A 16,771-nucleotide genomic window follows, 5' to 3' on the forward strand; every position below is an offset into this window, starting at 1 on the left:
ACACATATAATCGCAGCTCACAGAAAATGCAAAAATAGATGATGTATCATGGTCTCGAATATTTATTCAATGGAGTACAAATCTGGATGGTTCTACCACAAGTGCTTGATAACGTCTGCCTTAAGTTGGCTATGGGTTTCCTTGTTCTTGTTTTTTTTTTTAATTCTGGATGAAGGCAACAAGTTCAGGTGCATCATTATGGTAAACTGAAACCCTTTCTCCCATGTCATCATAAAAAAAAGGACGTACCCAATGCCGTAGGCTCCCGCACTGTGCGGGGTCTGGGGGAGATTATTAGCGGGAGGTCTTTCCCACACATCGTGCAATGTGTAGAGGCCACCACTCGAACCTGTGACCTCTCGGTTCACAGGCGGCAAGCACTACCACTTGCACCAGGCCGCCCTTTTCTCCCATGTCATCATAGTTGCGAACATATTGTCTCATATCGTTGAAGTTGTAATCATATTGTCCTCTATGCTCATCTCGCTCGTCTTCTACAATCATGTTATGCATTATGATGCAAACCATCATAATGTTATGGAGTGTGTCTTCATCCCACAATCGAGCCGGCCCATGAACAATTGCAAATCGAAGGCATAACAACAATAAATGTATAAATGCACTAAAAGATAAATGATCCACGGAAGAGATCCAAGTTGCTTTGCTCCTGCCACTGTCCACATTGAAGCGTCATCCTTGATCTTTTGCATAGCGTCAGTTTATGCACTTGTGCTCGAAAGTCCTTGTGTTTCAGATTTTCTTTTTCAAATCTCCTAGCACACTAAATGTAGTCTTCAGCACAACTTGAATTGGCAAAGTTTGTTCACCATGGATGTGTAGAATTACTTTGAATCCAACTGTTTCAAAGGAGATCCTTATTGGCCGCCTAAGTAGCTAGCTTATTCCAAATGTGGCTTAGAGCCATGGCCAGCTCTATAATTTTAACGGTTCTTCGGCAAGCAAGAAGATAAAGATCCGTTGAACTAATTTTTAGTATTAAAATTATAGTATATAGTACGAATAATAAAAAATACTTTGCAATATATGTATAGCTCACAAAATATATAACAATGTTGTAATAAAAAATTAAAAATCATTAGGATAACCTTAAATAAAATATAATGTTTCACTGCCTTGTAAAAAATTATATGTACTAATGTGATGGACTTTCAAGGGCTTATATGATTGAAAACTATGTTATTTATTTGGTTTTCTGGATCCTCAATGAATGCTTATGCATTGGAACTAGAAAAGTAATATCTGCAAAATATTTGATTGGCTCTATGTGTTTTTCTATACAATACTTTCTTGGTACCTGGTATTGTTTTAATTAGATGGATCTCATTACAAGCTAAAACTACACTCTTTGTCGGACAAAATTTTATTGCTAAAACTACACTTATTTTTGGGACGGAGAGAGTAGGCTGCAAAGATCCTAACTGCAGCTAGCTGTATTATTAATTTTACTCTTAGTATATCTGCATTGATAACGTGGATGCCTATTTTCAGCGCCTATCTTAATAGGGGCAGATGCTCAAGTTTTGCACATCCACGAGCTTCTTGTTATCGGCCAGAAGTCAATACACAAATTGTGTAAGATTAGCCGAGCGCAAAAGTTGCATTTTGACTGGATCTTCCTAATGAGATTCTTGAAATTTGTCAGCATAACTCCTATAAATTGAGCTTGATACGTTGAGGCTATCATGCACTCTCCGCTATCTTTGAGCTTCTATGCAGTTCAGTTGGATGCCTTTTTTTTTCCTTTTTTTTTTGCCTCTCCACAACCGGACAAAATCCATAAAATGCTCGCCTGTCAGTATATAGAATTGAGACTTGCTTGGGCTAAAACTAGTCCTATTGAATTGGGTAGCCATATTTTTTTAATAGTCTAGTTACCTACACCTAGACGAAGATTGACACTGAGGTGCAAATTGGTGACCTTTGAGTGCACCTCCAATCCTATTTAGTTTAAATATTTGTACTATTTTTTAAAATAAGATCCTAAAGTGTTGGGGAAGTAGTACAAATATTTGAACTAAAGAAGGTTAGAGGTGGACCTAAGGGTCACCAAATTACACCCCTAATTAGCACAGAATTGTCAGAGCAGTAACAATAGGTTCTACTCCGTCGAGCATTTCCTTAAAGATAGATGCCGTCGAAAGACATGGGCGGCTCACTACTTAACTAAGTTTTGGCTATCATTTGAATGAGCGCAAATTCCTACATGATATAATAAGCATGAAAAGAAACCAAGCTTTCTCTTAACCAAAACTTAAGGATAGAGATGTTATCGTTGGCTACGTACCATGACAACTCTTGGTGGAGTACTGGAGTTTGGAGATTGGGGTGCGAAACGGTGAAAAGGCATATGTGGAGAACGCATACAACTTCCATAAAAGGGATGTGGAGCTCCATGGGTTCTTTCTCCTTCATTTTTCTCATCCCACATTAGCACTTCTGGAAACTTATGCATTTGTGGATACCGTGAGAAAGCTGACTAAATTAAACAAATGTTTTAGTGGAACATGTCACATGATGTAACTCAAAATTATGCATCAGCAATCTGTCTCACATAAACACCATGCGATTCCTGTCAACCTAGTTTACAAGGAAAAGTGGTTCTTTACCTATTCTAGTAAAACAATCCTTTATATAATATGTCCAAAACTAGATATCTTGATTCTTTTTGGTGTGCATTATTGGCATATCTTTTTGGAACGAAGAATTCTTTTACATACTGACAAATCAGAAATGACAAAAAGATGTACATTATCAAATGACAACCTCCACATATTGGTGTGCCACGAGGTGTGGGGGTGAAATACAATTCTCCACCAACCACATATGCATTCCAGGACAGAAAAAGAGGGGAACCAGAAAGAAGATCGATCTCAGTGAAGTGAGCTCCACGTCGGGCAGCACCTGGAGATCGTCTAGGAAAGTGTGTGCGATGCTGTCCCTGCATGCTTTGTCCTTTCACTTATCGTGATCTCAATCGACTAAAGTAAGCCCGCAAAGCATATGTACATTGGCACCTGATCCGGACCTAATCAGGTTTCTGCTATGGTGCACTTGAAAGTTTTTCCACGAATCTTCCACAAAAAATAGAAATACTTTACTCGACACATGTTGGTATTTCTTCCTTTACGTATGGGGAGTGGCGACATGATGTTCATATAGCAAAAGTTGGACTTCTAGTAAAGATCTAGCGATACATTTCTAGCACTTCTTAGTACCACATTTTCACGATCACCCATCTCCACTATTCAAATTTCAGATATTATATCAAAATTTCAAAGCTTGAAGTGCAAATAGATAAATTTAAATAGAAAAACAAATATCTGTAAGGGGAAATTCTCAATTTAGCAGCACATCATTCACTTGGGAATTATCAAATTAGGGGAGACTAGCTTATCAACCCCGTGCTCCATGGACTAATTAGAATTAATATAAAAATAAGGCTTATAGCTGATAATTATGATTATCTATCTCACACCCTCTTTCATCTATTAAATATTCTAACACATGCTCTAAAAATACATATTTATCATTATCTAGTTGCAATATATTTTATTTTGCATCACACTGTGAATTGGCATTCTTATCTCTTCCAACGTACATGAATACATGGTGACACATACCATGCGTAGTATTTTTACATAAACAATAATATAAATAATATATTAATAATGATAGAAATAGTAATTTATAATTTTATATATGTGCACTTTAATATTTTATTATAATTATATAATATAGATTCAGATTTAGGGGTTACTTTAACTTTTAATAATAACATAATTAGATACTTTATATAAAAATTTAGGAAATTATTTGCATTATTTTATAATGGCATATGTGGGTAATTTACACAAAGACTAAGGGTTACTTTAGATTTTTTTATAATGGCAGATGTAGGTAATTTTGGTACATATTTAGAGGGTTATTTTAGTCTATTTTTGTAATATCAGAGGTGGTTAATTTATTAGGAAAGATAACAGATACAATGACTATTATGATTAGAGTTGTCAGATTGATGGTCGGATGTTTCTAATTTTTGTGAGAATTTGTAGGATTTCTCTATTTGTTTTTCGAGTGTTCACATATGATCCTAAGTGGCTTTACATGGAGGCTTAAAAGGAGCTTCCAATTAATAGTAGTAAGATGGAGAGTTGATCACAATTCCTATTGCTTTAGCTTTCTGCATCTGTGGTGGTTGATGGCTTATTGGCTCCAACGAGGCTTCAAGGGAGGATCACAGAGGTTCGGATGGCAGAAGATGTGTTTTAGGGCGCCTAGTGTTTCAACATCATGATTATATGTTGAAAGATATGGTAAAAAATAGAGAGGGATGTCCACCAACTTCGCCGGTTTCATAGTCAGTGCCTATAGCAACTTCGGAGTGGACCAAACATATTATCAATCCGGTCTATGAAACATCTAGGTTTACACTAACTTCACCGATTTCATAGTCGAAGGCTCGACACCTACAACAAATGTGGAGTGGACCAAATATATTATCAATCTGGTCTATGAAACACCACAGGTTTACACTAAGTCAAAACTTTAAACTACTTTTTTTGAGAATATATAGGAGGGCTACATTATTTTTTAAAATATTAGATAGATAGAAAAATGAATTGTTACATTAGAACGTGGACCATATTGAAAACAAAAACGAATGGGCAATAAGGTGCAACCACCAATAAAAAAATCAACCATCAACATCTAAATTTATATAGAATATAGATGAACAACACAAGATTGGCATTATTGGATTCATTATGAAAAACACTTTCATAAGATATATAGCTATTTTGATTCAAGATGATATCTGCATAGATGTTTATAGCCAAAGTGTCATCTTAGAGACCTAGTCAATCTAATGAACTTACTTTTTTTATTACACGAAGCATCAATTTAATTTCTCAAATACAGTGAAGATCACAACTAAATATGATGGAACAACAATAATGCAAGCTTTCTCAAATACGATATCGCATTTCTTATCTTAAGGCAATAGAATGAAGCTCATGGAGAAGTTTGAAAATTAGCCGATTAGATGGTGTAAACAGGCTCCCACTGGTTATCATTGGGTCTTTGTTAAATTTCGATCGAAATTCACACATCATATTTTTCATGGAGACACTAAATTTGTCCATGCCATACTCACAAGACAGTGTTGTTAGTTGTTAAGATTTGAGGTTTCTTTTAAGAAAGAGCTAACTGCAAAAGGTTCTTCAAAGCAGGACGCCATTGCCCGTTTTGTCCCGCAGATGCACAATTTTTTGAAAGCCTCATCCTAGGTACATAAGCTGTAGTATCTGAACTCACACCACACACCACACACACTCCCTATCTAACTAGAAACTACAACATATATACACACACGTCTGCTGAGTGCAAAGTGACGGGCACGTCATCCCATTGTGGTCCATAAGCGCGTGAGGCTGCGTGAGGCTCCTCCTGAAAGAAAACCGGGAAAATCCCTAGGTACATAAGCTGTAGTATCTGAACTCACACCACACACACTCCCTATCTAACTAGAAACTACAGCATATATACACACACGTCTGCTGAGTGCAAAGTGACGGGCACGTCATCCCATTGTGGTCCATAAGCGCGTGAGGCTCCTCCTGAAAGGAAACCGGGAAAATCCCAGCCAGGTGCGGGGGTTCGAACCCCCGCCGGCTGCCTCCCACGACGGGGAGCTTGCCACTGGGCCAAAGGCCCGTCCGCCGCAGATGCACAATTGGGAAACAGTTTGGAATGGTCCAGGAGACGTCAATCAACATAATGCTCTTAGTTTGTGGAAAAAGCGACCGCTTGTCACCGGATATCATCATAATAAGTTCTAATGTTTTCGACCAGGAAGTGCCAGTTTCAGAATACCATTTCAGGCCAGTGTGCCTTCTTGGGAAAACCCATCGATGATTCTGAACCTGCACACGTAAACTTCGCTAGATGATGCTGAGCTGCTGGCTAGTGGATTCTGATTCCTGGGCGCAATCGCACGAATGCAACGGAGCAGCTGAAGAAACCAAGGCCATGTTGGGGATCCCCAGACGTCGACAGCATCGCTCAATCAGACAACTAACCATAAGTCGAGCACTCCAAAGTTGGAACATTTATGTTTTCACAAGAAATCCCTGAATGAATATGTAAACAACATTTATGTTTGCACACCAGCCCACAGATCCTGAAAAAAAGGGGTCAATTTCTAAGCTTTTTCTGCCAATGGTGTGGGTTTCGCACAGAAGGGGGTCGCTCCTCCTTTGCCCGTCTTGTGGAGAAGCCACCATCGCCACGTAAGGGGAGGCCATCTCCATCCTCCTGCGCAACGGAACCCCTTTCTTTTGTTTTCCCGAGGAAAAGCGAGAAGGAGAGGCCAGGCTCCGGCCGGACACTTGTGCTGGCAGCGGTGGATTCCACTTCGGCCGCAGAAACGTAGCCCCGGAGGAGACCGTCGTCGTCCCATTCATAGCTTTCCGCGTTGGTTTAATCGCTCCGACTCCGAGTAGTGCGCGATGTGTAATAGTGGTGGCGTGTCTGCGGCCGTCGTCGCCCCGCCCGTCGGCTTGCATTGGCTCGCCGGAGCCGGTCGGCCGGAGCTGCTATAAGTACGTGACCCGCAGCAGAAGGTGAGCGGGCGTCAGTGTCAGACGTGCTGTCTGTCAGCGATTGAGCCTTGTCTCTCGCCGCGGCGGCGCGCGCGACGGCCATGTCGGAGTCGGAGAAGGGGTCGGTGGCGGCGGCGAAGGTGGCGCTGAGCCGGCCATGCGTCCTTGTCATAGGTAATGCGAGCTCTCCTTTTTTCCCGCAGGCTCTTGAAGCAATGCAATTGGTGATGATGAGGATTGTGGTGTGGCAGTGATGGCCGGCGTGGAGAGGTTCGCGAACAAGGGGATGGGGTCGAACCTGGTGACGTACCTCACCGGCGTGGTGGGGATGAGCACGGCGGCGGCGGCGGCCAAGAGCGTCGTCACCTGGACCGGGGTCAGCTTCATGCTGCCGCTCCTCAGCTCCATCCTGACCGACTCATACTGGGACCGCTACTCTACCCTCGCCGCCTCCTCCTTGCTCTACGTCCTGGTGAGTCCGCCGGCCGTTTCCTGCCAATCTCTCTCCTCTGCCACTGCCATCTTTGATGCCGGCCGGCGAAGCCTCAGAGACTCCGGTTCTTGGTGTGTTCAAGTGCTGTTTGTTGTTTGGAATCTAACGACATTAGTTGGCTTATTCTAGTACCAATCAGCAACTTCCGGGATTAATGTAGAAGGTCAGCTAAACTCTATTTCTGAACCTTGTCATTCTTGAACTAGTATGAGCAAATTCTTTAATCTAAAGAGATCCTAATAAGCCTTGTAATTGTAGTCAGGCAAGGCAACATACATGCTCTGGAGGACAAAGCGAAATGTACACACGTAAAAAAATTTAAGCTATTGCAGAGAACACATGAGCTTGGTGTAGTTTCAGATGATGCAGGACAGAGACAACACAGTGCAAACAAAGAACAGTTCAGTGGCAACAAAATAACATTCCCAATAAACAGCAGGCATATCACTATCTCATCACTTAAAAATGGCCAGCGCACTTCAAGAAACCAAAATCAGTAGTACATGACAATATTAACATTGTTGTCAACTAAGTGGGTTTCTTTCATTAAAGAATGTAGGAGCTGAATGACATGATGATATTGATTTTGTTGGTACTACATCTAAAATCACTTCAGAGACAGGTGCTATTGCAATTTTGCAAATAGTACAGATATTTGTTGTAGTTTCTAATGATTCAGGACAGAGAGAGACAGAGTGCTACAAAGAACAGTTAGGTGGCAACAGAGTGACATTACCAAAAAAGGACCAGCCATTTCACTGTTTCATGACTTCAAATGGCTGGGAAAACAAATTCAGTATAAGTCAACACTGTCATTGTTGTGCTTACCTTGCAAATTAAAAACATTATCACGAACTAAGTACCTTTTTCCGTTCAAAAAAATAGCTTAAGTACTAATAGTAGATTACTAGCTGCTTTTTATGACTGATGCTGCTCCTTGCAGGGGATGGTGTCCCTCACCGTATGGGCACTGCTACGCCCACAGATGCCGCGCCCCACGCTGTTCATCCCGCTCTACCTGATGGCCGTCGGGCAAGGTGGGTACCAACCCACGCTGCAAGCCTTCGGCGCCGACCAGCTCGGCATCGGCGACGACGACGCCGAGCCGGGCCTGACGGCGGAGGAGAAGGGCAAGGTGAAGAGCATGTTCTTCCAGTGGTGGTACTTCGGCATCTGCAGCGGCAGCCTGCTGGGGAACTCCACCATGTCCTACGTCCAGGACAACTTCGGCTGGGTGCTCGGCTTCGCCATCCCCAGCGGGGTCATGGCCCTGTCCGTCGCGGCCTTCTTCTGCTGCACACCTCTCTACAGGCAGACGCAGCCCAAGGGCGCCAGCGGCAAGCCGTCGTCTCCGAGTGGCTTCTGCAAGGTCCTCAAGTCCATTCTCGCAGGTCGAAAGATCAGCCTGCCGTCCATGGACGACAATGGCGGCACCATGTCTGAGCTAGAGTATGTGACCGTAGGAATCTCTTATTTCGGTTTGTCTGATTTCGGCTTATTCCAGTTATTATCTCTCACAGAATATTATTGAATCACTCGAAATCAGCCAACTTTTTCTCGCAGCAGCAGTATGGAACTAGTTAGTAATAGTGCAATGCGACTTCTGGAATGTTGTAGGTTGCAAGAGAAGCCACTGAAAGCTGAACCGGGTGATGCAAATAAGGAGGGCGTGGACGAGGCCGCGCCCAGCATGGGCAAGGTCATCCTCGGCCTGCTGCCGATCTGGGCCATCCTGCTCATCTTCGCGGTGATCTTCCAGCAGCCGATGACGTTCTTCACGAAGCAGGGCATGCTGATGGACCACACGGTCGGGCGCGGCGCCTTCGTGATCCCGCCGGCGATGCTCCAGAGCTCGATCACCGTCTCCATCATCCTGCTCGTGCCCATGTACGACCGGGTGATCATCCCGCTGATCAACGCCGTCACCCGGGGCAGCGACGGCATCACCGTGCTCCAGCGGATCGGCGTCGGCATGGTCCTCTCCGTCGTCGCCATGGCCATCGCCGCGCTCGTCGAGTCGTGGCGGCTCCGCGTGTCCGCGGCGTCCGGGGGAGCCTACCGGCTCAAGATCTTCTGGCTGCTGCCGCAGTACGTCCTGCTGGGCGTCTCGGACGTGTTCACGGTGGTGGGGATGCAGGAGTTCTTCTACACGCAGGTGCCGTCGTCCATGAAGACGATCAGCATCGGGCTCTACCTCAGCGTCTTCGGCGTCGGGGGATTCCTCGGCGCCTTCCTGATCACCGTGCTCGAGATGGCCACGGCGAGGCCCGGCAACTCCAAGGGGTGGTTCTCCGACGACCCCCGGGAGGCGCACCTCGACAACTACTACTGGTTCCTGGCTCTGCTGTGCTTCATCAGCTTTGTGATCTTCACGCACTTGTGCAAGTTCTACAGCAGCAAAAATGCATCAGGGAAGTAGGATCTGGTGGAGTGGGTACTAGAGCGATTTGCTGTTCGATCTTGATGTTTCTTTCGCGGTGGTTTCAGGGATAGTTCAGGTAATCAGGTGTGCTCTGTTTTCAGACTTGAGAGTGAGCTGTGTAGTTCGGAACTTCAGGTGTGTTCTGTTGTGTGAAAGGTGAAACACCTGTACATAGGCAGAGTCTACTTATAATCTGTCAGAGAGAAAATATGCTGAATACATACTCTTTTTTCTCATTTTAAAGAAGTACACGCTCATACAGAATATACGCATGACACGTGTGAATCACGTGGTAGTGGTTGCAACGCTTAGAGCATCTCCAACCAAACTCTTATTTTTGGCCCCCTATTTCTCCCATATGAGGACCTCTCATCCAGTTTCTCTCCTACTTCAAAATGTACTCCAACAAACCCCTCATATTTGCCCCCTTACTTTCAACTCTCTCATATTTTATTGACATGGACCAACTACCATGAGTATAGTTTTACATAAACATTTTTTGATCATATTTTGCAGGAAATAGTATTTTGCAACAGTTATATTTTCAGCGGTCGGATTTGTTGCAACGGTCATATTTCGAATGGTTATATTTGAAACGGATTTTTTTTGCAACGGTCATATTTACAACGGCTATTTTGCAACGGTCATATTTCGAATGGTTATATTTGAAACGGATTTTTTTTGCAACGGTCATATTTACAACGGTCATAATTCCAACGGCTATATTTTTCAGCTCGCTATATATATGCATGTCCACCCTTCTGGTTCCCACACCAAGTCATTCTTCCCTCCCCTACTGAAATGAGTTCTTTGTCTCGCTTGGACTCCTCCTCGTCGTCGTCAGATGACGATGACGAACTCATCCTTTCAGCATTACACATAGCACACACACAATACAAAGCTAGAAATGTTCCAAGATGGGGCGGTTCTGTGGTTGGTCGAGAGTATATTCATCGCGACAGAGTAGGCGGCGCATGGAGGTTGTACAATGACTATTTTTCAGAGAATCCGACCTATGGTCCGAATTTCTTTCGCCGCAGGTTTGCATTCAATCCTCCAATTTGGTTTCGAAATTCTCAGTTTATTCTTTTCTTGTGTTTTCTTATTCGTATTTCTTTCCTCAGGTTTAGAATGGGTCGTTATCTCTTTATGCGCATAGTGCAAGCTGTAGAGCAACATGATGACTATTTTGTTCAAAAAAGAGAGGGGAATGGATGCCTTGGGTTATCATGTTTGCAGAAGATTTGTGCAGCATACATGATGATAAGTTATGGAGTACCTGCAGATTTTATGGATCAATATATTCGCATTGGTGAAAGCACTGTCGTAGAGAGTCTTAGAAGGTTTGTTAGATCTATTATCGAGGTCTTCGGAGATGAGTACTTGAGATCTCCAAACGAGCATGACACAGCTAGATTACTTGCAATCGGTGAGAGTAGAGGCTTTCCCGGAATGCTTGGGAGCATAGATTGCATGCATTGGGAGTGGAAAAATTGCCCAACAGCATGGCAAGGGCAATATACAGGTCATGTTCATAAGCCCACCATCATTCTCGAAGCCGTTGCTTCTCAAGATTTATGGATTTGGCATGCTTTCTTTGGTTTGCCAGGGTCCCACAATGATATCAATGTTCTTCACCGTTCACATCTTTTTGCAAAGCTAGCTGAGGGTGAAGCCCCACAAGTTAACTATACAATCAATTGTCATAGTTATACAATGGGTTATTATCTTGCAGATGGCATCTATCCTAAATGGGCAACATTTGTGAAGAGCATGAAGTCTCCACTTGGGAATAAGAAGAAATATTTTTGTCAAGCACAAGAAGCCGTTAGAAAGGACGTAGAACGGGCTTTTGGAGTTCTACAATCTCGTTTTGCTATTGTTCGTGGACCAGCTCGTTTTTGGGATAAAGAAACCCTTAGAGAGATCATGACAGCTTGTATCATAATGCATAACATGATCGTTGAAGATGAGCGAGATGGAAATGAAGACTTCTGCTATGATGGTGTTGGGCAGCTTGTTAGACCTTCACTGAGTGAAGAACGTAATCGCACACATGAATTCCATGAGTTCATGCAAGCTCATCATGCTATACGAAATGTGCAAACTCACTCTCAACTTCGAGAAGATCTAATCGAACACCTCTGGCAACGTCATGGAGACATGTATTAATTATTTATTACATATGGTTGTATCTCCCTTATGTATGTAACTATATCTCCCTTATGTATGTAACTCGTGTATTTGGTACTATCTTATGATATGTACTCAGTTTATGTACTCAATTTTGGTACTCTCGCATGATAGTCCACACATGACAGAAATAACACTACTTAGTCTAGATAGTCCATACACGACCAGCATAAGATAGACTAATAGTTCATACATGACATAGTCTAGATAGTCCATACACGACCAGCATAAGATAGACTAATAGTTCATACATGACATAGTCTAGATAGTCCATACACGACCAGCATAAGATAGACTAATAGTTCATACATGACAGGAATAACACTACTTCAACTAGATAGTCCATATCATCTTGCAGTCTGACATATTGCATGACAATCTCAATTGGAGCCACCACCACCAAAGCGTTGAGCAATGATCAAATCCTGCATTTTTTCATAGTAGAGGCGCTGTCGGTCACTCATACCAGTAAGGTCCATTTTCATTATTTTATCATCTTCTATCCTTTTTTTTAGTTCTAGCTCTTTTCGCTGCAAATCACTCCTTTCCTTCTCTACTTCCATTTTTTTTTCTTCTATCCTTTTCCTTAGTTCTAGCTCTTCTCGCTGCAGATCACACCTTTCCTTCTCTGCATCCATTTTAACTTGAAGCCTTTTCATCTCTATTGCAATTCTGTCATCATTGCGCTCCTTTTTTTTCAACTCTTTCAGCTCTTCAACCTCTTTCTTCTTAACCCACAAATTCTCCATTGCATCCATGTAAAGATTTTCTCCAGGAGACATGGGATTTTTACCTTTGCGTTGCCGCTCTTTCTCCTTCTTTCTACCATCTGGCCTTGCATTGGTAGCATCTGTAGACTGACTGGCACCCTCCTCTTGAGCAGCAACACCACTCGCATTGGCTGCAGGAGTAGAGGTTCTAGGACTTGAATTGGAGGATGTCTTTTGTTTCTTATTAGCACATGCCTCATGCCATTTCTGTTCATGCTTCAAGATATTCCAACAATGCAGCAAAGTGAATGATTTCTCTTCCTCTTTTTTGAATACATCACAAGCTTGCAGTACCTACACAAGTGGTACATGTGTTAGAAATTATACAGAGCCCATATTTATTTTCAGCCAATCGAAAGATTCTAAACAAATTTATACCTTATCTTGCTCTGTCGTTCCGCTTTGGGCCCTTCTTTGAACTTGACCATACCATCCACAGAATTTGTTGACCATCTCTAGGATAATACCCCAACGGTGAGTGAGAGAATTGCAGTTGCGGTCACTATCAAATTCCTTGTGCAAATGATAGTAGTCATGAATTCTTTCCCAATAGGTGGCACGAGGCTGGTCAATGCCTTGAACTGCATCCATGCTAATTTCTAGCCATGCTGCCACTAACAAATTGTCCTCTTGAACACTAAAATTTCTGGTTCTCTTCTTGTTACCTTTCAACACAGGACTAGCTTCCACCTCAACAACTGCTTCCTCCACCACCATCTGGTCCTCTTGTGGACTTGGAAATTGGGTTCCATCCCACTCTAGATCAGCACTGCTGCCCACTCCATTTTGGTCCAACAGGTTCGAGAAGAAATCCATGTCCCTTCCTGCATTGCAAACACATGATGCATTAATCAAGTTGGAAGACCATCCTTTTCAGCATTGCAAACACATCATGTACGAATCAAATTACAAGAGCACATCCATCTAAATTTAATAATGCCCAATCGGTTGGATGGATAGCTGCATGCTGGTCCGATTAATTAATTTGGGTCCCAGCCCAGCACTAGAATCCAAATGCATAATTATGGAGAAGCTCAAAAACACTAGAATCCAGCTGCATGGTCGCCTCTCCATGCTCTCAGCGGAGTCCAGGGCAGCGCAGCCTGCATCCAAGTTATGGCGGCAGAGGCCAGAGGGAGCAGCAGCTCAGGCCTCAAGCAATGGCGCAAGGGGCAAATAGAAGAATTAGGCAGGCCGGCCGTCAAAAGGAATTCGGCAGCCACGCCCCGCGCCACCCAGACCCTCCACACTCTCTGTCCCGTCTTTTCTAAAGAAAAAAGCAAGCAATAACAGCGTGGGGGAGAGAGTAGGCGGCGCTTGAATTCCGTTCGCAGCGCACCCATGCCGCATCTCGCGGAACCGGCCGGCAACGAACCCAATCAAGAAGCACGGCAATCAGGAAACCGCGCACGGCCCTCCCCCATCTCGATTTCACCGAGGGCGAGCAGATCTGCGCGTGGGGCAACACGGACGTGCAGATCTGCGCGTGCCGTGCACATACGAGCTCTTGGCCCTCTCGTCCAGCGCGGGAATGGCCCCCAGTGGCGCCGGCGGAGGTCCGCCCCCTCTGTCCCTCTCCCTAAAATCTACATCCATGGCCTGATGCTACGGCGCCAAAGCAGCAAGATGGGGGCACACGAGGAAGGGGGAGAACTCGTACCTGGCGGGAGAGCTCCGCGCCGGCGCGGGAGGCGGAGCTGTTGCGGAAGTTGCCGGATGAGAGAGCTCCTTTCTCTTTCCTATATCTGGGAGGACGTCGGGGGAAATGAGGGCTCTCTCATCCGTCGGGGGTCGGATGAGAGTTTCGTTGGAGCCGTTTTTTTGCTTTGGACCCTCAAAAGTAGAATGAGAGAGCATATGAGGTCTTGGTTGGAGATGCTCTTAAAGCAGCAAAATCTAATGGGAAATGTTTTAGGTTCTTTTTTTATGTTATTTGTGTGATTTAATTTGAGATGAATTTGGCAGGTCCCTAAACTGAACAAAGTCTTCATGGTTGAAACTTGAAAGCCGTCATGGTTGAAACTTGAAAGCCGTCATGGTTGAAACGCGATTCAGTTTATTTGTCGTCTTAAACTGAACAAAGTCGTCATGGTTGGAGCTTGAAAGCCTTTACCCAAATCAGAGCAGGAAATGAAGCCCTCGAATTACACAACCAGCAGTAAGCACAAGGCGGGGGCGAGGGCAACAATCAAACACATAAAAACCCCTTTATCTACATGGATAAAGCTAAAACAGAAACACGACCAGCAACAATCAAAATTCACCGCGACGAAAGCACAACCAAACTATGCACGCACACACCTATACACAACAAGCGGCATGCAGCAGCCTACCAATCGAATCTTTTCTGTTTCCAACATGCCTTCTCTGGGGAAAGCTGTGACGATCATGCAGGGATCAACAGAGGCGAGCCATGGCGGGTCCATCGGCCGCAGGTCGTCTCGTCAGTACCCCGCGACCTCTGATCCCTGCTGCTTCTTGCCGCCGCCGCCGGCGCTCTTCTTCTGGCACTTGTCCTTGATCCACTGGAACCCGTGCGCCGTGCCCTCCTTCACCTTCCTGAGCCCGGCCGCCGCGGCCGCCTTGGTCTTCTCCCCCACGCCCGCACCGGCGCCACCGGCCTTCCCCGCACCGCCGCAGCCGCGCGGCGCCCTCGGGCTCGGGTCGGCGCCGGTGTCCCACTGGTCCGCCCACGACGCCCCGAACGAGCTGCTCCGCTGCATGCCTGCCGCCGCCGCCCAGCCAAGAAACTCTGCTGCCTCGGGAACCCAGGAACGGGCGGTGGGTTTCCGCTCTCGCGGTCTCCGGCTCCGGCTCCGGGGGGCGATTTTATAAGCGCGCGTCGCCGTCGACAGCTCGGGGGAGGAAATCCAGAGGCGGCGGGCGGGCCGCGGTCACCGCGGGCGTGTGGCCTCACCGTCACGCATGATGCGTACGCGACGGCGCGTTCTAGAAGCGTGCCTGGCGACCCCCGCGGCTTCGGAGCTGGCGGTGACGGGGTGGATCGGACGCGCTGACCACGCAGCGGCGGAGGAACCCCGAAGAAGCTTCCGTCCGCGGAGGCGCCGACGCGTGGGGCCCGGCGGTGACGGCGGCCCGCGTGTCAGGGACCTCGGGAGGGGGCGCAGGCGCAGCTTTCGGTACACGGGAGCAGATGGCGACGGGACGGGAAGAGAAGAACGGAACGGGGTCTCGTGGTCAATGCTCATGGATGGTGCCGGAAGACTCTCCTCCCGTTGGGCACTTTTTTTTAGCTCGTTGTGCATGGAAACGACGAAAGGATCCGATTCCCGGCCGACGACGCCAGCGGGGACGGTGGTCGGTGGCCGCCGGCCGGCAATGGACGGCGGCGTTTTACTTGGCGAGTCGAATCAGCGGGGTGGGGGCAGGCAGCCGAAAGCACATGGCGCCGTGGCGGTCAGTCGACGGAGGGATTACAATTCCGTTTCACTGTTCCGAAATTTCGTTTTTTTATCAAAGTTTGACTTTTATAATTTTGAATTTAGAATCGAAATATATCAAATTCCGGACCGAAAAACTGTTTTCGTACCGGTCCGGAAACGGAAAAAAAGTCTGGTTTTCCGGATTTTCCCGTCCGGAAAGTTCAACCCTCGACGCACAAATTCACGTGCGTAACCAGGAAGGTGGACGGACAAAAATGATCATTCTGAAAGGTGCGAGGTTCACACTCTGTAGGTGAACGTGCCACGTCCCGCTCGGAAAAGGTTTTATTAGGATAAACGCGTAAAAGAAATAGTACGAAGGAACGGATTTCACTCCCTATTCTGCTAATAGTATGCTACTGTGCAAAAAAACGCTATACTTGTACGCCGTCTAACTACTGTGAATATTTGAGTGTAAACCTGTAAAAAAATAAGTTTCAAATTTCATTCAGCCTTTTTCTCTTAAACCACGTGTCCAATCTAAAATCTGTTTGAACCATAAATGTTCTTTGGAATTAATGCAGGAAATGGCATCCAATATGTTGTTTTAAAATTTTCACTTTAACATTTCAACATTTTAATAACTAGTTTCAACATTTTTTTATATGCCATTCAACATCTATAATATACTATTTCAACATTTTTCAAAAACATATTGAATTAGTTTTCTAATACGTTGAGTTAGCATTTTCAAAATGCTCGATCATTTTAATAAAAATGTTAAATCTCAGGCACACAACCATGAGATAAAAAGAACAAAATGAAATATAAAAATACAAAGCACAAAGCAGCATGCATAGGCCAAAATGCTGATTCTATGGGTGACTGGA

At 45.0% G+C, this 16,771-nt stretch overlaps 3 protein-coding genes across 3 annotated transcripts; 1 reads left to right on the forward strand and 2 right to left on the reverse strand.

Annotated features, from left to right (window-relative positions):
* The first annotated feature begins 6,446 nt into the window (after window positions 1-6,446).
* Window positions 6,447-9,784, forward strand: LOC120670273 (protein NRT1/ PTR FAMILY 5.8-like). Its single transcript, XM_039950359.1, has 4 exons — window positions 6,447-6,794; window positions 6,872-7,092; window positions 8,057-8,562; window positions 8,731-9,784. The coding sequence occupies exons 1-4, from the start codon at window positions 6,722-6,724 to the stop codon at window positions 9,530-9,532; spliced, it is 1,602 nt and encodes a 533-aa protein (XP_039806293.1). The 5' UTR covers window positions 6,447-6,721; the 3' UTR covers window positions 9,533-9,784.
* Window positions 9,785-11,956: 2,172 nt separating this feature from the next.
* LOC120670787 (glutathione S-transferase T3-like) lies at window positions 11,957-14,300 on the reverse strand. Its single transcript, XM_039950934.1, has 3 exons — window positions 14,159-14,300; window positions 12,877-13,322; window positions 11,957-12,792 (listed from the first exon to the last, which is right to left on the reverse strand). The coding sequence occupies exons 2-3, from the start codon at window positions 13,312-13,314 to the stop codon at window positions 12,109-12,111; spliced, it is 1,122 nt and encodes a 373-aa protein (XP_039806868.1). The 5' UTR covers window positions 13,315-13,322; window positions 14,159-14,300; the 3' UTR covers window positions 11,957-12,108.
* A 234-nt stretch (window positions 14,301-14,534) lies between these two features.
* On the reverse strand, window positions 14,535-15,430 carry LOC120670788. The gene has a single exon (XM_039950935.1). It carries the CDS (start codon window positions 15,219-15,221, stop codon window positions 14,943-14,945), a length of 279 nt encoding a protein of 92 aa, XP_039806869.1. The 5' UTR covers window positions 15,222-15,430; the 3' UTR covers window positions 14,535-14,942.
* Between the last annotated feature and the right edge of the window lie 1,341 nt (window positions 15,431-16,771).

The sequence above is a fragment of the Panicum virgatum genome, chromosome 4N (genome assembly GCF_016808335.1).
Source record: "Panicum virgatum strain AP13 chromosome 4N, P.virgatum_v5, whole genome shotgun sequence".
NCBI lineage: Eukaryota > Viridiplantae > Streptophyta > Magnoliopsida > Poales > Poaceae > Panicum > Panicum virgatum.

Bases quoted from the DNA above. Each gene is read 5' to 3' on its own strand.
- LOC120670273 (XM_039950359.1), top strand. From the start codon at position 6,722: ATGTCGGAGTCGGAGAAGGGGTCGGTGGCGGCGGCGAAGGTGGCGCTG. The intron at 7,093-8,056 runs GTGAGTCCGCCG...TGCTCCTTGCAG, and splicing joins CCTCCTTGCTCTACGTCCTG to GGGATGGTGTCCCTCACCGT. The intron at 8,563-8,730 runs GTATGTGACCGT...GGAATGTTGTAG, and splicing joins GGCACCATGTCTGAGCTAGA to GTTGCAAGAGAAGCCACTGA.
- LOC120670787 (XM_039950934.1), bottom strand. From the start codon at position 13,314: ATGGATTTCTTCTCGAACCTGTTGGACCAAAATGGAGTGGGCAGCAGT. The intron at 12,793-12,876 runs GTATAAATTTGT...CCACTTGTGTAG, and splicing joins GAACGACAGAGCAAGATAAG to GTACTGCAAGCTTGTGATGT.
- LOC120670788 (XM_039950935.1), bottom strand. From the start codon at position 15,221: ATGCAGCGGAGCAGCTCGTTCGGGGCGTCGTGGGCGGACCAGTGGGAC.